Genomic DNA, 23,159 nt, shown 5'->3' with positions numbered 1-23,159 from the left:
CAAGCATTAGATTTACACGAAAAACACTCCTTGGGCTAAATTCGACCCTAGCCACCAGTGTTGTTTTTTACAGCAAATTTTGATTTTAGTTTTAGTCGTAGTCTCTTGAAAAGGTTTCAGTTAGTTTTAGTCACATTTTAGTCACCTGGAATGTTTTAGTGTTAGTCTAGTTTTAGTCGACTAAATGTCATAAGATTTTAGTCGACTAAATCTACAGTTGATTTAGTCGACTAAAATGTATTTTGGTGGTCCTTGATGCCGTCGTAATGGCTGATTTTACACTTGCTGAAAATAGCCGATGACTTATACTGGATCTCTTGTCCACTAGTCCCTTCCTAACATTTTAGTCTAGTTTTTATTTGTTGACGAAATTGTCAGTATATTTAGTCTTGGTCTTAGTCATCATAGCTTAGTTTTCATTTAGTTTCCATTTAGTTTTCGTCAGTGGAAAAGGGTAGTCGACGAACATTTTTCGTCTTAGTTTTAGTCGACGAAAACAACACTGCTAGCCACTTTGCCCAAATGTGATGACCTCATCACATTTGTGAAGACGGCTATGGTAGTTTTTAGCCCAAGGAGTGTTTTTCGTGCAAAACGAATGCTTGTAATGGATTCAGAATCATGAAAACCCCATAGTTTGACATGTCACATGCCATTTAAAGGCTAATGACATTTAGAAAATGTTGCCATAAATAGGTGTTAAGATGACCACCTTAACCTATATAAGGCAACACTTTCAAAATGTCATGGATTGGCCACTGTGGCGACCCTGAAGGTCGCCGGCTTGGGTGTAGGCTACTAGCTAAATCATTAGAGCATGCCCTGGGTGTAAAATTTGGCGCTTTTAGACAAATTAGCGTGAACTAATCCCCAAGTTCCTCCACTAATGTGGAAAGTAATTTCTATTGTGCAATACTGCATTCAATGACTTATTAAAAGTTGGGGTAGATCGGATGCTGCGTTTTGGGCATTTCTTTGAAAAACAAAAATAGAACATTTGACATTTTTGAAGGCAATCATTTCTTCATAGTAGAGCAAATGTGTTTAAGAAAATGGGACTGCGTTTTTTTCAGGCCAAAACATAAGTGGCCTGATTTAGATCCCGATGTCAATGTAAAGACTGAATTGTACTGTAGAGCTAGCCATCAAATGTATTAGACATATGTGGTGTATGTAATAACATGAAAAACTCTGATGATGTTTGAGACCCCAGGATGGGGATCAAATTAATCAAAAAACATATATAGCACCACCAGTAATGCCGATTTGAAGTGTCTGGGAGTGTGCATGCATGTGAAGTTCGACACCGATCGGTCCAGTGGTTTGCAAGATTAGTTGCAAAAACAAAATGGCAAGGCAAAATTGAACTTGATCAGTAAGGATGCATAAGCTCACCTGGAGATGCTTCAGCTGGAACACTAGGGCCTTTATATACAGTTTCACTGGCTGAAGTGAGGCTCTTTGGGACAGAGATTGGGACAGTTCTGCAAAGCTGACATCCAAAGGTGTGCCGTCATGTGGCCCGACTCCTGCTTCAGCAGAACACGTAAAAGTGTCCTGTGTTTCCTCTAAGAAGCCTGTATTGTCATCTATGGCTGGGAATGCAGGAAGATGACTGACATAACCTGGAATAAAGTCCTCCTGCACTATAGTACTGGCTAGTACTACGGCTGGTACACCGTTTGGAGAGGAACATCCATGATTTGGTGAGACAACAAATCTTTCTCTGCATCCACTTCTTGAATGAGCTCCAGTACGTCTCCTTTCACGTTTATCTCTGGCCGTAGTGGTGTTAGTTATTGATTTTAATGTTCTCTCTGCCAAGACACAGGGTGAAAGAAGATTTTTCCATGTTTTACATAATGATATAAAATCACTCCTGAAGTTCTAACTATGTACAGAATAGAAAGAAGTATTAAATAGAACACATGTAGCATACAGTATGTTACCACACCTGGAAATGCTTCAGCTGGAAGTGCACCAGGCACTTCAAGCACTGCTACTCTACTGGGAATCGGCGTACCAGAGTCCAGAGGAATAAGACAACGTTGCACACATGGCTGGACCTCCTCTGTAGAGTTGTCCGTCTGCAAGAACGTACCATTGGGCTTACTCTGTGTTTCAGGGTTCCTCGCCGCACCGAGACCACCTTGATCTGTCAAAGTTTTGCTTTGCTCTCCAGAATTCCCCACTTGTGTATCATTTTTCTTGGAGCCAGGTTCTACAGTGTGTATTGTAATGGTGTCAGATGCAGTCAGCTCCATCTCTGTGTCCAGGAGCATTGTGTTCTCTTGTTCAGCAGCAGAGTCACTACCACTACTAGATGCAGACTGAGGGAATTTCTGTGACACCCTCCTTAGCCTGTTGGACTAAAATATTATAAATTAATCATAATTGAATTAAAACAATGTAAAATAAAATGCCAACTCCTTTCAAATTGGCCACCCTTGGCACCCCCCCGATGGCCCCAACTTTAAAAACTTGTGATGTAGAAAGAATAAATTGAAATATCCTTCAATTTACGTCATCTGGGAGGTCTGTTGTCAAGCCTACATCATATAGGGTGTTGATGTCTTTGAGGAAGAGCATCTGTGGAGAACATGTCAAATACAAAATATGACAGCATGAACAAAATCTCTTGTCAATGCTGTGTGCCTATATCACATATCCAAGAATCCTTCATGCGAGGCAGATTAAGCCCTGTTCAATTCATTTACATGACTGTTACAGGCCGTACTGTACGATTAAACACAAGGGTGACTTTAACACGGTAACCTTGAAGGAAATATGTTAACATACTTGGATTCAATTTCAAGCTCATTTATACATAGAAATGGCTCTTAAGGAATTCCTCATGATTGTCGAAAATCAAAATGGCGTAGTCGTGGATCTCAAAGTGGGGTCCAGATACGCCCAGGGATCCTTGAAGGGGTCCCCAAGAAAATGAATTATCAATATCAGTTTTACCACCATCTTTAACCAGCGAAACAATGCAAAGCATCATGGAGCTTGTTGATTTGACTTTAAAACATTTGAACAATCCTGGCACAAATTATTTGAAGATGGGGATTATGGGGATCCGTGGCCATATTTTGGGGGTCCATGACATGAAAACGTTTGAGAACCAGGTCTGAAGATGTCCATCCAAACACATGTTTAGCCTGTTTGAGAAACACTAAGCAGCTTTCTCTCCTTGTGCCTCATGGACTCATGGTGGCTATATCAAAGCCTTGAGCCTCGATTTGTTTCTGCAGTTTAACAATGTGCATCTGCAGCCGTCTGTTCTTCATTTTCTGGGCAGCCAATTCAACAGCCAATGCCTTATTGTTGATCTTTAGGGAAGCGTAACAGAAAAATCAATATTAAGCATTATTAAGTTTTATTTAGACAAACGACACAATATAGCCTCAAATCAATAGCTTATGTTTTTACGCAGTAGTAAACGGCACACTTACTGAAATGTTTAGTCTTGATTTTTGCTGCCGCTGCTGTTGCAAGACCCTGCTTCGACTTGGAAGGCATGTTTCTCTTGATTGAATACTTCAACAGATATGTAAACAGCACGTATCCTACAGTCAGACAGAGATAAAAGGATTTAATACAAAAATGTCCTGGCCTGGGGACTTTGCGGTTTCCGAAGCTATAAAGACCTATAAGTAAGAAGTGCTAAGGAATTGACCTTTACATATACTCTAAGAAATTGACCGTTAACGATCGAGTTCAAGTTCATTGAATACTTTTACTTCTCTGATATGGATTTCTGCATCAAGACTGAAATTGTAAAGGACTTTTGAAATTTAAATATTTATTAACAGTTTGTAGAATTACAGTACATTTCAAGCACAAACTCAATACAAAGACTGTTAACTGTGAGTGGACGACCCAATTAAGCATTACACTTGTTTACAACAGGGTCCACATTGTTCAATTCATCAAAACATTTAGAGACATACAAATAGACACTTCTATGTAGTTAAAGAACAGAACAGGAATTCATCATATAGGAAGCAAAAAGGGAAAAGATACATAACAGTGAGGGGGGAGGGGGCGGTGGGGGGGATTCAGATTTTACAGAGGCCAGTTTCGAATTGCAGCCATCCGTAGGTGCCCTTTGAGAGCGGTTTTGAAGGAGTCAAGGGATTCACATGTCTTAATGACTGTTGGTAGGGCGTTCCGACACTCTTCACTAAATAAATAAATAAATTACGGTATTTACCTCAAATCATATCAAAGTTAAATGATTAATGACGGATCGTGGCTTATATACGCTGGCTACTGCGTTCCACGCCCACCGTCACAGCTGTGACTTGTTGATATTAATTACTCGACCTGCACGTGAGACGAATTCAGTCAGAGTAGGATTACTAGGACAAGTCCCGCTGTCACATTCAAAACAACATTATACCTTCACAGTCACACGCAGGCTGTGTGCGTGTGCGTGTGTGTGTGTGTGTCATCGGTCGATGATCTCTGGGTGTTGCTGCTTCTGCCTTTTCTCGTGATCACAACAGTTCGATTCGTTCCCGGCGACTTCCCGTGCGAGTGGACAGTGGACTGAGCTGAGAGAGTCTCAAGTCCTAGTCCACAGTCAAAGACAAAGTCAACGTAGGGATGTCGAAGAAGACACACAATAGCTGATCAGGTACAGTTTTCATCTGTGCTTCAGTCAGTGGTAACAATTAATTGGCAACTTTCTTCTCACGTGAGAGTGCTGCTGCTGCAGCCCAGCTAGCATGTCGACTGTCCAATAAAACGAAGCTAACATTAGCTATTAAGCTAACTAACTTACATAATAATAACGTTAACTGTAATTTGTGAATTGACAGCTAAACAGCCTTTTAAAATCGTTTTCTTTATGTAGCCATATAGTTCCGTAAGACCCGGTTTTGGTTGAACTTTGATCAGGTACAGTACAAAGATAAGCATCATCATCTGGTACTGTATATAACATAATTGATTTTCGCTAGCCGTACGACTGCGCGCTCTTGGTTTATAACGGTAACTGGGCCTTTAAACTGTAATAACTGTTAATGCACCAGCGTGTGTGGAGTTATTCTCCAAGGTTTCTTAAACGGCGTGTTATTATATGCATGTGGGTGGACTGTCATGAGATGTCAGATTGAGAACTAGAAGTCTTGTACCTAAAAGGCCTGTTGATCAGATCACATGATGGGGTTGGTGGTGGTGGGGGCCACAGTGATGCTGCCTTCCTTCCTACCAGCAGTTCCTTTTTTTATTGCTAAGCATGAAATGACATGACGGTCACACACTCAGATTCTGCTGCTTCCATCAAAGGGTAAGATTAAACAAGACATGTTCTGGAATTATTATATGAACACAGCTGGAGACTAGGTTGACATGGTCTGCTGCTGACCCAGTTGCTTTTTGGGGGTCATGCCACCTGACTGCCAGTGCTGACTGTACTGTAGAATCTTGAGCGTTACAGTTAATTTAACCCTTAGGATGTACAAATGCAACCAAATGAACGCGTATGGGCCCATTTGGTTACGTTTGTATACTCAGACTTACAAATGTAAGCCCTTCAGTTATCAATTATGTGTTTGAAAAGAGGTTTGGAATCACTGTGTGTTTATTTTATAACAAGCATTTGTGGTGATTTTTATTTAAATTTCTTTAATATATTTAATTTATTGCTCTTTAGTATTATAATATGTTATAATATGGAGAACAAATTCAGTTCATTAGTTTTTTTCTACTATTGCTACTTAAATTAGTGCAGTGCTGAATTTGTTATTCATCTATTCTGCTTTGATAGACTTCAGTAAGCTGATTGCATGTAACTTAACTTCGCATCACCGGGCTTTTCCACATGGGGGAGAAATGTTATTGCATTTGTTTATACATCTTTTTTCAACCTTGTATTTAATCTGTCTAAAGACTGATACACAGTCATTCACACATCAATGGGAGTTGTGAATTATAGCAACAGTTTTGTAATGTTAGACACTTGCCTTAATGCCGCTCCACTTGAGTAGCTGTAGAGCTTGTTCCTGTGTTTAAAGGCAATTTGGCAGGAGGACTCTTACAATTTACCTTCAGCCAGGCTTTTCTTTCCTCCTTCTTCATCATGTCCAAGTCAAGGGCTGGTGTTCTCTTTTTAGAGACTTATTGAATATTACTTTCCCGACCGTGCACCCGGTAAGAATGCTCAAAGAGATTGAGAAGAGTCGTGCTTGCTTCCTTGATTTAAAGATGTTCCAACGTGCTTCTCTATCATTCAAGCTGCTGGCCCCTGTTAAGTTATTAGATAACAGTTCAGTCTAGGTCAGCTTGTTTCCCAAAAAAGGGAAAATTAAGTACATCATCTCATGAACAACTGAATTTATGTGATTGGTTGGCAGATTTGCTCTCTACATATGACATACATTTCCCTTCATTGTCAATGGCATTTAATGTTTGTGTCGCCACAAATGTACTTAATATTTCAGCCAGGCACATATGACCTAATTTCTCCTTTCATTGAATTGCATTCATGTGATTGGTTAGCCGATTTGCTCGTCTACATAAGACGTACATTTTCCCTTCATTGTCAATGGTATTTAATGTTTGTGTTGCCACAAATTTACGTCATATTTGACAAACATGACCTAATTTCTCATTCATTGTCAAATATGAGACGTGTGGACAAAATGTGAAGTGAGGGGCTCTATCATACATCATCTCAATCCGGCCAATCACAATTTGCGTCCTCACCTTCGTCATCAATGTTTGTGTTTAGATACACAAAACATTGTCCATTCATTGTCAGTGGCATTTAATGTTTGTGTTAGGACAAAATGTGGGTTACACACACCAAAGGCTGCACATAGGAGGGGCTATCATCCATCAAAAAGCTTAAAGCTAAAAAACAGGGGATTAGAATTAGGTGGGGAATTTAGATATTAGGGCAAGGGTGGGGGAAGCTTTAACCCATTCTGACCGGGCACCCATTTTGGTGTTGGCATCATGTTATGCTTTAGCTATTGAAAAATAGCAGATCTACAAGCTCATATCGCGCCACCGAGTGGCGCGATACGAGCTTGTAGGTCTGCTATTTTTTGAAAAATCGAAGAACGACTGACATTTTTAGAATCTGATCTCAGGTCAATCAGACCAGTGTGTGTCCAGTGGAAAACTCGTATGAATCTGATCTCAGGTCAGAATGGTCATAGTTGTTGAGGGCCTTGTAGGCATTGAGCAATATTTTGAAGTCTATTCAGTGTTTGACTGGGAGCCAGTGGAGGCCTGAGGAAGTAATTAACAAAATGGAAAACAAACATTTTGTGTCGTGTGACGTGGATCCAGTGATCAGAGTAAAGGAGAAGAGGTCCATTGACTCCATTCTGATGCTTTAAAAAACAACTCGGCAGGGAGTTCACCTCAGGCCTTCTAAAACTCAGGGCTGTGCTGCTGCGCAGAGTCCTTAGTAGATGTGCTCAAGGCATTTACCTATTACTTGGATATGTGAGCTCTACCAAAAGCCAACTAGTCTAATATGTTAATGACTCCACACCAGGACTAGCAGTGACATGGCTGCAGATGACAAGTCCTCCTCTTCATCCTCTACGGAATGGAGCGTAGAGCCGCCTGTCCTGTCTCCCGCCAGTCCCTCCCACCTCACGCATTTCAAGCCGTTAACACCAGAGCAGGATGAGCCACCACTTCGCTCGGCATACAGCTCATTTGTCAACTTGTTCCGCTTCAACAACAAAGGTCAGGGGTGCACACACACACACACACACACACACGCACGTCCATTTTATCCAGTAGTTCTTGCCTACTGCTGGAATTTAAATCACAAAAGAGAAAGTACATGTACACAAAAGTATATACATGGATTAAACAGAAGTGAAAAAATAAACAGATTGTCAATTTAGTATCAAATGACATTTCTGTTTTAAGTGAAAGGTCAACCATGTATTAGTTTTTTTTTTCATTAGTGAAGTATAGGCCTAAGAAGCTTGAATAATATGCCATTTGTATCTAAATCTGCTGCAGGAGAAAGGTAGAAGAAGAAAACAACAGCTTGCTGTTGGTCATGTTTCCTCAATTGCATCTAAGTGATTTGTAGGAAAAAGGAGACTTGGAATCTTGCCAAAGTCATGTCAGTTTATAAGACTAATACGTCGTAAAATGCTCCAGGAGCCGGCCTGCCTGCCACGTGACTGGTCATGTGTGTGGATTCCTGTGCTGCTACTGTAGGAACCAGAGGTTGTGTTTAGAGGTTTTGAACACTGTCTCTGTGCTATATTGTCTCACAGAAATTCCTTCATGTGATGTGATTACAAGTGGGATGTCCTCTTTATATTTTGACATAAATTTGATTAAAGGGAGACAGAGACATGTTGCAAAAACGAGATAAATGTGTTTATTTTTTCCCCCTTTTATGTGCTCTGTAAGAACAGTGTTTCTCAAACCCTTTCCCTGTGATTTCTGAATGCAACTATTGCTGCTGGCATCTGATGCTATTAATGATAAGAAATGGAATGAAGGAGTTGCATTTAGTGCCTCCAGAGCAGATTATTTTAACCGGTCTAGTTGTCGATGTGTTCAACATATTTCAGCATCACGGCACATAAGTATTGCTTTGTATTAACAGTTACACTTACTAGTCATGGTTTTGATTTAATTTGGTGTAACACTTTACAGATAGCAGGTTCACACAAAGTTTGTCAATGTTTTTTCATTAAATGTAACTTTAAAATATTGTTTTCAATTTGACACTTTTACTCATGTACGGTACCCCTGTATTATCTTGGTCCCTTATCTGAGAAACACTGCTTTAGTTTAGAGTATGTTTGTAACTGACTGTGGAGGACAGCAATGCAGTACATGTACTTGACTATTGAACAAGTACATTTTAGAAATATCTATACTTACATTTTTGGGTTACTTTCAAATATTGTACTTTTTACTTCAGTACATTCCTAGGAAGGGAAAATGTACATTATGACTTATGAACCCCTTAGGTCCTATTTCAAATATGTATATGTTGTATTGTTTGTACTTTTGAATACTTATTAGCCAGTACTATTAGCCAGTACGCAAGTACTGCAAATTTGACACTAGCAACTTTAATTTGTAGTTTAGTAATATTTAACTAGGAATGTATACTTCTTTGACTCAAGTTCTGCTTTAGAGTACTTTGTCTACCACTGGTATACTATATTACTATACTATACTATACTAGTCTGGGCACCATTCCATTTTGGATTCATGAACCGGTCGGGAGCGGATGATATCGCTACGTCATGTTATTGTATTGTTGTATTGTCCGGAACTTCATTTTCCCTCAAACTGATCTTTCTCAATAAAAGCTACAGGCTATGAGAGCTTTTATTGTTGTTCTTCTTGTTTGAGGGAAAAGGAAGTTCCCTTTGATTGTTCCTACCTGATGACTACAAAACAATACTACAACATGACTGTATGACCGGTCTGGAGCGGATATCATCCGTTCCAGACCGGTTCACACGGCACTTTTGGAACAGAGACCAGGCTTTCCTCCGAGGTGGAAAGCCTGGTGAGGCGAGGTTAATACTATACTATACTATTATATATTTTTTATACTATAATGTTTGAGCACCATATATGGGGAAAGCCCCCATTTATGGTGCCCAGGTCTCGTGACATCACGTGACATCATCAGGGATGGAGATCCCTGATGTCATAGTAATGTGACCTGCTGTTGCAATTAAGCCCATATATGGAGATCCCTGATGTCATATCAGTATATGGATATATATCAGAAGTTCAGAATCTGTTCTGATCCTTCCCCATCCATCCTTCCTCTTCGATGTCTCCCTTTTGACTGCTACCTATCCAAAACTCTAAATGGGCCTGCCCCAAAGTTATTTGTGCAGCCGCAGCCGGCGAAAACTGTCAATTAAATTAAATTCAATTCAAAGGAGCTTTATTGGCATGAGAAAACGTACGTTTACATTGCCGAAGTGGAACAAGACAATCAAAATAAAACAATGTACTATTTACAAGTAAATATTGGATATAAATAGGAATTAAATAAAGGTGTAAACAGACCTGTGTTACATTAATACTTTGGGTAATACTATCTTGTGAAACTATAAAAAAAAAGATTTCAGAGATAGTTATACAATATACATCCATATAGGATACGTTAGCTTTATACTTTTGATAAACGGTGTACACACAATGGTTTGTATTCCTTAAGGTGCTTGTATTCCATTTGTCTCTGCTTCTCTTTCTGTTGCTATCGACTCTCTCATTCTGTCCTCCTCGTGTCTGTAGAAGAGGGGCGTCCTCCCTCGGCAGAAAAGCCGGATTCTGCAACCTCGTCTCCACAGAGAGAAAGGACTAGCTGGTCCTCCAGCCCCACCCCCTCTATTCAGAGCGCTGGCTCATACCGCAAACAACACCCCGAGCATCTCCGGCGCACGTCCTCCACCACTTCAGGTAACACACACACAACTTCAACCTCAACCTTTATTGTCACGTCACAATTTTACAGGTCAAACACACACACACGCACACGTACACATGCACATGCATACACACACACACACACACACACATCAGATCAATGTGGTTTTAATTTCTATATCTTGATATCTTTATGACATTATGAACTGGTCATTTTGACCTGAACCACCTGGTTTGCAGGGCCCTCCAAAAGGGCCAACTTGGGTTCTTTCCACATTTGATGACGCAATACCTCTTAACTGGAAACCATGGCCTTTTATTGACTTAGCAGTCTCTCTCTTGCAGTGTATAAACCAATCAGTGATAACATAGTCCTAGTGTCTTCACTGTCTTGGTATATACAAGCCAGACGGCTCTAGCTGGAGTAGAAGGTTAGCTGCCCTATTAATGTGAATGCCTCCAAATATTCGGACTGGATCATACATTTGATGTTACCAACCATAGGATTGCATTGGTCACCCTGTCACTAAGGTAGGAAACAACAGCCCTATTCCAAAACACTATATCATAATATCATTCTATATAAATAATTTCCGGAGTAATGCATTTAATAATTTTACATTTATGTTTTGGGCTAAAACAGAAAATTCAGTCTTAAAGTGTAATCGTTTTGACAACCCCTATTACAGTAAATGTCTGAACTAATAGTGTTCCATGAGCTTTTTAATCTGTGCTATCTGTAATCTGAAAGGTGTCTTTTAAGGCGAGACATGGCAGGTGAAATCATGATTTTTCAATGTTGTGCTATTTTGCTTCCTAAACATGTTTTCTTTCAAACTAAAGAAAAATAAACATTCAAAATACAGATTTAGATGTTTATTGTAGCCAATGACAGCTCATTTTGTTGGGTGAAAACTGAAAGTCCACTCTCTCTATTTTCATGATTGGTTGTTTGTACAATTTACAAAGGAAGTGACCACAATCAGCTCGAGGTCCAGACCTTTCCAATGATATATGGCATGATATGTTGTTGCCAAGGTTTGGATGAGATATTTTGTCTCAAAATAGTGGCTTCAAATAAAACGTTTTGGAATTTTACAAGGTTTTTACAGGTTTTCTCCACTTCAGTTGCACTCACATACATCAAACTTTCCAGTCTTATTCATAACTATATTCTGCAGGAATTCACAGAAGGGTTTGTTGATATATCATTCACAGCCTGATCACATTTTATTCCTAAAAACATGGTGAAAATTGGGTTTTTTATGCCTGTTGACACTATTTTCTGATTTGTGGAGTGATAATTAGAGATATCTAAAATCCCTTTTCTTTGTCTATATGTCAACAAAATGAATCTTTTCCCCCCTATTCACCTGTAGTGTCTCACCTTAATTTCAAGGGGCGTATATCTCTTTTTGGAATAATAATAAAACAAAACCCTGAAACTGTGTCTAGAACCTCTTGTGATCCGCTCTAATATTCTTTGGTTATGGATTTTCATAGACAGCAGTAAGTATCTTATTTATGCTTTGCTGAAGTCTGACAGTTATGGAGTTTTGAAAAACACGTTTCACCATTGGAAAAAATGAATGGAAACACCATGGCAGACTAACATCCATTCTCATGTCTTTTCTGATTACAGTGGATTGGCCAGGTGAGGCTCCTCTGTGCTGTGTGGTTTGCTAATTATACTTTTGTGCAGGCATTAACTACTTGGTCTCACAGAATAGCCTAATACCAACACTTACAGTATGTGTGTGTGCGCATGTGAGTGTGTTTTGCAATGTGTGTGGTAATTTACTTAATTATTGGCATAATGGCATTTGCAATGGTCTGCTTTCTACTGGTCGCCCAGATGGTCAAAGTGGTATAATAATATTTGGAAAAATGTTTGTGATTAATCATTTGCGAGCTAACCCTTTAATTCTATACGAATGGCGTTTTTGTTGTTTCTTGCCTAATCAATTTGGTCACATTCAAAACTAATTAGAATGTAGTTGTTGCATTGTCAAATTCTCAGTTCTAGCTCTGTTTTGTGATAACGGTCAGTCCTATGGTAAGCACTAAGCTGTGATGAAAGCAAGCTGAAAAGGAGACAATCATTTGTTTCTGTCAATTATTTTACATTGGTTTTTCATTTAACTGGGATAACTGACAATGTGGCAACATTGATTTTTAGATAGAGAAATCATGCATTGTCCTTTTTAGTTATTTTGTGTGTGTGCGTGGATGTTTTATCTTAGAAGGACGCAGGAAATCTGAAAGCCCTCTGGCAAGTCATGACCCTCGCACAGCAGTACAACTCCGTACGGCTCTGAAGAGGCTAAAGGAAATCATGGAGGGAAAGAGCCAGGTATGAAATCAAGACACTGCCCAAGTAAAAATCTTATCGTGTGTCGTTTTGCCAGACCCTTGAAATGAAATGTTCTTTCACCTGCTTGATCTAAAGCAATATCTGTTATTATAGTTGCATGTTTTTGATGTTTCACACCATCGTATCCAAAGCATGCAGCTTGCGACTATGAGGTCAGTGTGAAGACACAGTGCTTTGTGTTGCTTTGTTGTCCACTAGGACAGTGACCTGAAGCAGTACTGGATGCCAGACAGCCAGTGTAAGGAGTGTTACGACTGCAATGAGAAGTTCACTACCTTCCGCCGCCGCCATCATTGCAGACTGTGTGGCCAGATCTTTTGCAGCCGTTGCTGCAACCAGGAAATCCCTGGAAAGTCCATGGGCTACACAGGTTAGTGCTGTTGGAGGGGGATGATATGATACTATTAAAGCTACAATCTGGGACTTATGTACGGTAAATGAATAAAACGTTAACTTGAGCACTCTTTCATTGAGTCGTGTCCGTGGCGTTCAACAGTAGCTCAGTTCACACGCACATGCTCGCCCAGGAGTGTCATTCGTGCATGAGACGAAGTATTTTATAGTAAAATGTAATACTCTCTGAAAAGCGGTGTTTGTAAAGTAATGATGAATAACTAATTCAGTTTGAAATATATTTTTCTAAAATGGAAAAGGAGCTTGTTAGGAATAATTTAGTTACCAACTAAGAAAACCCAAATGTCTGTCTTTCTATTTTCCAACCTGCCCCTCCCTTCTCCCTCTCTCTCTCTCTCCCTCTCTCTCTGTGTGTGCATGTAGGAGACTTGCGGGCATGTACCTACTGCCGTAAAATAGCGCTAAGCTATGCTCATTCTGCTGACTCGTGCTCCATCGGTGAGGACCTGAGTGCTCTGTCGGACTCTCCCTGTTCTGTGTGCGTGTTGGAGCCCAGCGAGCCACGGACCCCGGTGGGAGGACGCAAGGCCAGCAGGAACATCTTCCTAGAGGAAGATCTGGCCTGGCAGAGGTGAACACAAGCTTACGCATTTTTAGGACTAAATGGTGTTTTGGAATCCTAAGGCAGCAGATTTGAACAGGAAACACCTATGAAGGTCTCATTATGTTTCCTGTTCAAATCTGCTGCCGGACTAATCAAACAAAGCTACAGGAAACTGAACCAGAACAGGAAACGGGTATGCCGTGTCAATATTGTCTTGCTCGGCACACCTTCCAGGCCAAACTCCCTACTGTCGGGTAAAAAGAAGCGGCTGGTGACTTCACGTGTGACTTCATCAGAGGAGACGTGGTTGTCTACTCTATAGTACCCTACCCAAGAGCAACAGTAGTAGGGCTGGGCGATATGGACAATATCACAATATGTTTGATATTGGTATTATGACACAATTGTAGGGATGACTGTAGGTGCTTTCACAAATATTTACACTGAGGTTTTTATAAATTATCATGTATACTACCTATATAATATCTAAGTGGATAAAGGCACTTTATACTTTGAATGCAGCCTTTAAAACACAATATCCAAAAACCTGACGTGATCTAAAGGGAGAAGAGGGCGGGGGGGGTAGGGGCTGGGGCTCTGGTGAGTACAGTATCAGAAATGCATGCCATGCATGTTGCATGTTTCATCTTGTGTGAATCCATGCCTGCCTCCCCATGTCTGCTGTACATCAGAATTGTAAGTTTTGCCTGTCCTGATTCCTGAATCTACCCTGCATGACAAACCATAATTCTTTACTTTACATCCGATGTATGTATGCACCATACTTGATTATTACACAAGTTGGACTTCTTATTAGCATACATGGTTTATATTCATTCACAGTATGTCATGTTAGAATTCCTTTCATCATTTATCACACCAAACAATTAGTTGTTTTTCTACCCATTTATGTTTTCTTCCTTCAATTATTGTTATTCTACTTTCTTTTCCCTTCTCCAATTTATAGTATACTTAGTATACTATACTAATTTCTGCTATGTTTCCTTGACACTGTGTGCTGCGTTCATTTGCTTGCTGTGCATTGTCAACATTCAGGAATCGGGATCAGTCATCAATGGCATCATGGGATGATTTAAGCATGAAAAAGTCTTGAATTTCTAAGAATATAAAAGGTTCTCGCAGGTGATTCCGATATGATTTGTTTCAGGGGAGCTACTGCAGCTGAAAGAAGTCAAACCCTCAAGGAAATGACCGAAGGCCTTATCAATAATTAATCACTCACCGGAGAGATTAATTACTGTTAAGGGCTTAATATGTGCCTGCTCAAGAGGACTCGTTGAAGCTTCTCTCTAATGTAGTTTTCCAGCCATTTATATGGGTTATGTTTTTATCACTTTCCATGCATAGAAGGGAGATCAACTGTAAAATAATTTTAATCTGTCTTTGGTCTCATTTAACAGTGCTTGTGTTGAAGTGCTTGTGGTGAATGTAAAATAACATTGGTGTCCCTTTGACACAATCAATGTGCAGCTTCTACTTGTTTCTCTTTTGACCTGTCTCAAAGAAAATCTTTTTCCCCCTCTCTCCTGGCATAGAAAAACTCCTATTGGGATGAGAAAGAAGTGAGTCTTGCTACCTGTTTTTCGTTTTTTTTCCCCTTCAACGTTTCACATCTGTTTCGGCTTTAGCTTCATGTACATGGAGTGGAGTCTGATGCATTTTTATCGCTACATACATTTGTGTTCATATACATCTTATTGATGGTACATAATGTACACTTTAAATACAGCTGGTGTTTCATAACACATAATGTGTGTGTGTGTGTGTGTGACTGTGTGTGTGTGTGTGTGTGTGTGCGTGCATGCGTGCGTGTGTGTGTGTGTGCGCCTGCCTGTCCGTCTGTCTGGTGTGTGTGCGTGCGCACGAACAGCAGCTTGATTCATCAGGAGTCACAGAACAGTGGCCTCAGCTCCAGATTGTCGACGCTACAAGAAGACGTAGGCAAATCGCCCGCTAGGAAGAGGTCGGTTGCGTCTCTCTCGTAGTAAATTCCAGCTTGATTCAGCATGCATTGGGTTCAGCAGTCAGCAGCAGTATTGTCTCCTGTGTGCTTTAAACCCCCTGCAGATCTGCCAGTGTGACCAATCTGTCCCTGGACCGCTCCGGCTCGTCCAGGGTTCCCTCCTATGACAGCTCGGTCAGTCCGCAGACCAGCCGCGCCATGTCGAGCACCAAGACGGGCGCCAAGCAGGACCACAACGAGGAGGAGAGAAAGATCCTGCTGGTGATCAGTTCTCTGTTCTATGTTTGAAAAACTATAAACGTTTTTTAGGAAACAAAGGACATCCGACAAAGACGCGTGCCGTCCATGTATGAATTGAAATATGTAGCAGACATCTAATGGATTTAAAGTCCCTTATTTGGGATATGATTATGCATTATATTACCATGCATGCAAGTGTCCTCACTTGTGAAAGATATGACACGGCTGACATTTTTACCATTTTTACCCTATGTCATAACTCATAATAGGACACCATTCAGCCAAAATAGCAGATCTGCAAGCTCACAATTGATCTAATGTAGACTTGTCTATTTTTGGTGTAGACTGAAGAAAGGAGACGGCCTAGCGCAGACCCCTGGGGAGTACTGTATATAGGGTCCAATGGTTAATTATTGATGTATGGCCATCAGGACTCATCCCAGCTGAAGGAACTGTGGAAGAAGATCTGCAACAGCAACACAGGGATGGAGTTCCAGGACCACCGCTACTGGCTGAGGACCTACCCAAACTGCATTGTGGGAAAGGAGCTGGTCAACTGGCTGCTGCGGAGTGGCACCATCTCTACCAGGTACAACTGTCTGTCTCCTGGTACCTAGCCTGGCCCGGCCAGCGTGCGTTCTGGTCTAGAGGGGCGGGCGCGCGCACAGAGCAAGCGCCGGAGAAATATTGGTTCACCGATCAGAGCCCCCCTCCGCCCCTTACCTCCGTGGTAGAAAACAACGGAAGAAACTGAAGTCTCTATTAGGGCTGTCAGTTCACCTCTATAATCCAATTCGAATTTCATTGCTTCATTATTTGTAATTTTCGAAAATATTCGAATATTTACATTTTAGCTCATATTTAGCCTATAATAATACACAGAATAACAAGGTTGACGATGCACATTCTGTCCACTAGAGGGCCCCCCCTTCCAAACGACAAAGCAGTACTTTCAGCACATGTAATAATGGTTTTCACGGCACAAGATAGCGTTTAAACTGTTGTTTTATTGAGCACAGTGCACTCAGCACGGTAAGATTGTTGTCTGTCTATAGTGCAAATGCATTTTACAGTGAACGTTGTATACTTCTGATACAGTATAGTCTGAGTAGTGAGTAGGCTAGTCAGGAATCATGAACAGGACATTTTATTTTTTCTTTTTAAACAGAATGATTGGGCTAATGGCTATCACGATGAAAAGGCCATCATTAGTAAATAGCAATGAAGATATATAAGACAGTTTGTAACTGTAAATCTCTGCGTAATTGCTTGCTGGCATGGGGCTGGTAAACCCCGTGGCTCGGGTAGCATGAACGCGGTCATCCTAGCCTTCTTTATCCTGGGTTCGTCCATCTCCGCCAACGCTGCGAATTCAACGGGGTGTATTGTGGCGTCATGATTCCTCAGGTTGCTTGTTGTTGTGTGGTACTTCATTTCGACCCGGCAAAGTCTGCAGATGGCGTGATCTCTTGTCGTAACTTTTCCGTTTTTGGATGGAAAACCAAAAATCCTCCACACATCACTCCTAAAATGTTCAGGTGTGGTTATCTCTGGTGCAGCCTGAGACAATTCCTCCCCGTCGCTTTGAGCCTCTGCCATGTTTGTGTTTACGATCCGCGCTTGCTAAAGTTCTTCTTGTTGTTGTCTCGCTCAGGTACTACTAGTACTGCTGATATCACGTGACCGGACGTGCACCTTTTCACATGCAGTGGAAGCAGCCGGGGAGATTTCACAGCGGTAGATTCGTTACTCAATACATGAGTGAGCGGATAAAATAACATAAAACAAAATAAAAATATTAAATAGAATTAATAAATGATAAAAGCTCCATTCAAATGGCAATTTTAGCTTTCGAATATATATATATTTTTTAATATTTGAATTTCTTTCATATTATGAAATTCGTTCTGACAGCCCTAGTCTCTATATTGAGAGCGACGCCCCTCTGGACTGTAGTTCACTCCCACTCCTAGACCAGGAAATGTCTTGCGTTGCGCCAGGCTTTCATTTTTTGAGCCGTAGTGAATGAAAATAAAAGCATGGCTACCGAGGCTACCTGGTACCTGTTCCCATGGACGTTTGTTAAGTAAAAAAAAAAAGTGAAAGAGACGGAACTGGCCATTTAATAGCAAAATGCGCGCCATGTGAATATGGTAAATGAAAATGCCGTACTTCCCGAAAGGAATCCAACTTATCATGTCTTGTCCATCCTTTTGCCCTCCGTTTTCCTGTCCTGTCCTGTTCCTGTCTGTGTTGCAGGGCCCAGGCTATAGCCATAGGCCAGGCATTGGTAGACGGACGCTGGCTGGATTGTGTCACTCACAATGACCAGCTGTTCAGGGATGAGTACGCTCTATACCGCCCACTCCAGGTTAGTCAATGACAAACATTGGGAGTTGTGAAAAGCACAAATCAATCCTTTTTTTTAGGCTCTGTACAAACCACCTTGGCTCTGATGTCTTTTCCTGGTCCTCAGAGCACAGAGTTCTCAGAGACGCCGTCTCCAGACAGCGACAGTGTCAACTCCGTGGAGGGACACTCGGAACCCTCCTGGTTCAAAGACATCAAGTTTGATGACAGCGACCCGGAGCAACTCGCAGACGACAACGATTACACCTCTAGTATGTATCGCAGGTGGCAGGGTGTGATCATCTTTTTAACCGAATGCCTTCGATATCGATAATGTGACCATGTTGACTGTGTGAGTAGTACACTAGCAGTAGATTTGGTCCTTTAAAACTGGGAAAACGAAGGAACACTGTTGTAAGTAGAGATGTCGCGGTGTTAGAATTTCCCCACCGTTTCCACCGTGCTTCTCCACACCGGTTAAACCGGTAACCGAATCCAACCTAGGTGTCCTAATGGACCTGCCTCGCATTGGACCATTGGACCAGGAAGTTTAGAAACAGAAACTACAACAGCGCTTTGCACTTCCAAAGTAATTACTTACGTCGAGGCTTTAGGCAGTATAGCCAGGCACGGTCAAAAAATGCAACTAGAAGATCAACAATCCAGCAGAACTCTTTTCATCATTTTATTTTCCTCATATGATATGAGTCATATCACCGAGACCAACAACGCACCTGTTTCAGGCAGCTCACATAGCCTTCATCAGCGTTGATCAAGACGCTAACGGGAGATCATTACAGGATGAATTGAGAGCGCAGCACCGTTGCTACAGATTATTGTGAGTAAATAAAGCACTAAAACATTGTGGAAGTATAAACTCACCGTACCGTAAGTCCAATGTACTATAGTCTGAATGCAGCTAAGACCTGTCACCAAAGCGAAAGTGAAATCTGACACCATGCTGGTGTGGGTTCAGACAGCTCCGCTCTGCCTGCTGCAGCCCCGTTAAAAGAGCAGATCACTTTTGTTCTCTTCATAATAATAATAATAATACAACCTGTTGTCTGACTAAAGTATTGATAACCTGCTTATAAGCACACGGGTGCCACATGAAAATGAACGGAGAAAATAAATACACAAGAAAATAAATAGTCTAGCATTAAAAATAATAATAAAACGGTGCTATCGGTGTGCAAGTAATGTACTCGGTGGCGTGCCCGCCCACCGGTAACACCGGTATCACCGGACACCGTGACAGGCCTAGTTGTAAGGTTAATATGTAACCTGATTAGGGGTGAACACCCTGACCAGAAGTTTTTTAAATCCCTGATACCTGATGATTTCTCATCTGCTTTGTCTCTCTCTCTCTCTCTCTCCCCCCCTTCCGTCTAACCCCTTCTCGCTCCCTCTTTCTCTCTCTCGTCCTTTGTGTCCTTTCTGTCTGTCTGTCTCCTGTCTCTCTCTCTCTCCTCTCTCTCTGTTTCCTTTGCCCAGACTCCAGCCCCAGCAAGAGGACATCAGTCAGCAGTTTCCAGTCCGCTGTGGACAGCGACTCGGCATCCTCCATCAACCTGAACATGGAACACGATAACGTTAACTTCCACATCAAGAAGCAGTCCAAGTATCCCCATGTACCGCTGCCTGCCGAGCAGAGAAGTAAGTAGACACACACACACACGCATCATTTTCATAGTGAGAGGAAAGTCATCTGCATGACAAAACGAGCCGTTTTTACTTGCTGAGGTGAAACTGTTTATATTAGTTTGTTCATCTCTACATCTTTGTCCCTTGTCTCTCTCTCTCTCTCAGCTGAGTTTATGGTGTCTGAGGACGGAGGACAGAGCATTTCCATCAGTGATGCATTCATCAAGGGTTTGGAATTCCTTTTGACTCAATCAAAGTAATATTGAACGTAGGAAGACCTTACGGTGACCGGGCTAACACTGGCTCTTTACACAGAATCTCTGTTTAACCGTCGTGTGGAGGAGAAGGCCAAAGAGATGCTGTTCACTCCGCTGGGTTGGCATCACAGTTCTCTGGAGCAGCTCCGAGAGGAGAACGGAGAGAAGAAGGCCATGGAACGGCTGCTGTTAGTAGAGACATTGGTCCCATGTTTAACATAGGGTTGCAAATATTGATTATCTTCTTAGAAACTATTCTATCGATTACTGTTTTGATTAATTGAATGTTTGATAAATGTGTTTCTATTGGGATATTATTTATAACATAACGTAATAATTTACTAGCCTGATAAGGCACTTCAACCTTATTTGATACTTTATTATTTTAAATATTCCACATTTCAGTCTGTACACAGTAACACATTAAATGTCTGGACACCGCACACTATGCAACACTATAAATGTTTGCTGGTTTCATTCCAATGAATTTCTAAAGATAGCAGTTTGACGATGGACTGGAAACTAAAACTTTAGAACTCTCCCCCACCTGCAGTTCGGCCAACCACAGCCACATGATGGCGCTGCTGCAGCAGCTGCTGTACAGCGAGTCTTTGTCCCTGTCATGGCGAGACGTCATCGTCCCCGTGGTCCGACAGGTGGTGCAGACCGTACGGCCCGATGTCCGTAGCTGTGACGATGACATGGACATCCGACAGCTGGTCCACATCAAGAAGGTAAAATGCCATTCGGGCGAGACGTGGCAAGAGATATGGGGCCCTATTTTGTGTGTCTTAAGTACCCGGTCTTATGACTTAACTTAAGACCTGGAGGCGTGGCCAATGCTATTCCGCTGTTTTGAGTGTCTCAACAGCATTGGCCACGCCTCCAGGTCTTAACCCATTCTGAACGGGCACCCATTTTGGTGTCGGCATCATGTTATGCTTTAGCTATTTAAAAATAGCAGATCTACAAGCTCGTATCGCGCCACCGAGTGGCGCGATACGAGCTTGTAGGTCTGCTATTTTTGTAAAAATCGAAGAACGACTGACATTTTTAGAATCTGATCTCAGGTCAGAATGGGTTCATCAGACCAGTGTGTGTCCGGCGGAAACTTCGTATGAATCTGATCTCAGGTCAGAATGGGTTAAGTCATAAGACCTGGTACTTAAAGGGGAATTTCTTCCTAACCCTTTTTTTTTTACAAAAGTAAAAAGATAATATGTATATTGACCCAAAAAAAAAAAAAAAAAAAAAAGTTATAGGGCACAGGTCCTTTAAGAAAAGCTTAGGAGGGGTCTAACGCCAGCACACGTAGACCAGGAAGAGTGCAGCAACAACACTTCAATGACTAACCTGTCACATCATCTAGATCAGATGTAAACTAAAACCTATTGCACGATTGAATAGGAGTTCGTAGCGTTTGACCCACATGGATGGTAAATCCGCTAATTCCTTATGAAACGCTCGGCATGTTTTGTTTTTTGTTTTTTTTTCAATGACGAATGGATACACGTCTTCGTATGCGGTAAGAAAACAGCTTGTGCGAAACTCCCCTTTAAGACATGCAAAATAGGGTCCTTGGTCCGTGTCCTTCCACGTGCCAGATTGATCTACCTCCCAGTCCCGGCAGAGTAGTTCCGGAGCAACGGATTGTGTGGCCCTGGTCTTTCCCTAGTGGGACTGATCGAGGGTAGCTATTGGGGCGTAAGTCGGGACTTGATCACCCCGGCTGGGTCACCTGAGTGAGGGGTATGATGTTGCGAGATCCGAAACCCTGATGACCTTGGGATACATTACTGAGGATACGTCCCAGGTGCATCCATGCGATGTTATTTCGTACTAGTGGTGAAAGTGGATGCTTGTGTTTGAATATACTGTAACAAGACTATTAGTTTGAGACCTCATTTGTTATCTGATAAATTAGTAATACAACTTAAATCTACACATTCTTTTCCCCTCAGATTCCTGGAGGGAAGAAGTTTGACTCGTCCGTTGTGAATGGTTTTGTTTGCACTAAGAACATCGCCCACAAGAAGGTACAGCAGGCCAACCACCCATTTTCCCAGAAACAGAAATGTCTTAAACACTTTTTGTTGTACGATGAATTACGAAAATAGCTGAAAATACATATGTAGATGTAGAGTGCTGCATGTGTATGTACCGGTAATTAAATGATTGAAGCAGGAGTCAAACTCTACAATATTAGTTAGACTCTACACTAAAAGGTAAGTGTTCTGGTGTTCTAGAGTAAAACAGTTGAAACTGCATAATTTTACGTAGAGACAAAAAAGATAAGCTATTTTGACCATTTCCAGCATACTGTATTTAATATATGCATAGCTTTATTGTATTCTTTTTCATTTTCAATTTGTAAGTAGTAAGTAAGTAAGTACATTTTATTTATAAAGCACCTTTCGAAGCAAAGCTACAAGGTGCTGAACAATTGACACAGTAAAAACAAATAGAAGCTCAGAAAACACAGAACAAATACAGTTGTGACAATATAAATGAGCAGAACAAAAACAGAACAAGCAAACAGTCAACTGATTCAGCATTTTTCACTGCCAGAGGCAAGGCATTCCATAGGGTAGGAGCTACCACAGCGAAAGCCCGCTCACCCTTAGTTTTCAACTTGGACGCAGGTATTTCTAGCAGACTTTTGTTGGAGGACCTGAGAGATCTTACATTGGTTTTAGGAGGCAGTAGGTCGATGATATACAGCGGGGCCAGCCCATGTAAAGCTTTGTACTCGACACACAATTCAATAAAGAGATTACAAATACAAACTCGCATCCTAAATACCTCAGGGCTTAGCATTTCCCAAGCTTATTTTTCTTTTATCTTGGGGCCTCTTAGTTCATACGCCTCATTGTCCGGAGGAAGAAGCTACTTTATTTAGCAATCTACTTCCAGTGTCCCATAGGATACAAAGTGACTACAGTAGTAGCCCCATGGCAG

General features: G+C 41.4%; 1 protein-coding gene across 10 annotated transcripts in view; it reads left to right on the top strand.

Annotated features, from left to right (window-relative positions):
• The first annotated feature begins 4,527 nt into the window (after positions 1–4,527).
• The window catches only part of pikfyve (phosphoinositide kinase, FYVE finger containing), a 36,491-nt gene continuing 17,859 nt past the window's right edge, over positions 4,528–23,159 (top strand). For 3 of the 10 annotated variants that reach the window (XM_083776645.1, XM_083776640.1, XM_083776638.1), the window contains exons 1-18: positions 4,528–4,642; positions 7,517–7,713; positions 10,264–10,428; positions 12,038–12,049; positions 12,639–12,748; positions 12,968–13,139; positions 13,547–13,754; positions 15,284–15,310; positions 15,619–15,711; positions 15,816–15,972; positions 16,383–16,540; positions 18,211–18,322; positions 18,428–18,572; positions 19,795–19,956; positions 20,110–20,172; positions 20,260–20,389; positions 20,755–20,935; positions 22,163–22,237. In XM_083776645.1, the coding sequence (XP_083632771.1) occupies positions 7,530–7,713; positions 10,264–10,428; positions 12,038–12,049; positions 12,639–12,748; positions 12,968–13,139; positions 13,547–13,754; positions 15,284–15,310; positions 15,619–15,711; positions 15,816–15,972; positions 16,383–16,540; positions 18,211–18,322; positions 18,428–18,572; positions 19,795–19,956; positions 20,110–20,172; positions 20,260–20,389; positions 20,755–20,935; positions 22,163–22,237 (2,154 nt within the window). In that variant the 5' untranslated portion in view covers positions 4,528–4,642; positions 7,517–7,529. The remainder of the gene's footprint in view (positions 4,643–7,516; positions 7,714–10,263; positions 10,429–12,037; positions 12,050–12,638; positions 12,749–12,967; positions 13,140–13,546; positions 13,755–15,283; positions 15,311–15,618; positions 15,712–15,815; positions 15,973–16,382; positions 16,541–18,210; positions 18,323–18,427; positions 18,573–19,794; positions 19,957–20,109; positions 20,173–20,259; positions 20,390–20,754; positions 20,936–22,162; positions 22,238–23,159) is intronic. The other 7 variants (XM_083776647.1, XM_083776641.1, XM_083776646.1 and 4 more) reach the window with 4 other exon arrangements.

Source organism: Protomyctophum parallelum (assembly GCF_964188405.1).
Source record: "Protomyctophum parallelum genome assembly, chromosome: 11".
Taxonomy (NCBI): domain Eukaryota; kingdom Metazoa; phylum Chordata; class Actinopteri; order Myctophiformes; family Myctophidae; genus Protomyctophum; species Protomyctophum parallelum.
Note: the sequence above shows the minus strand (reverse complement) of the source record. Positions and strands in the feature narration are given on the sequence as shown.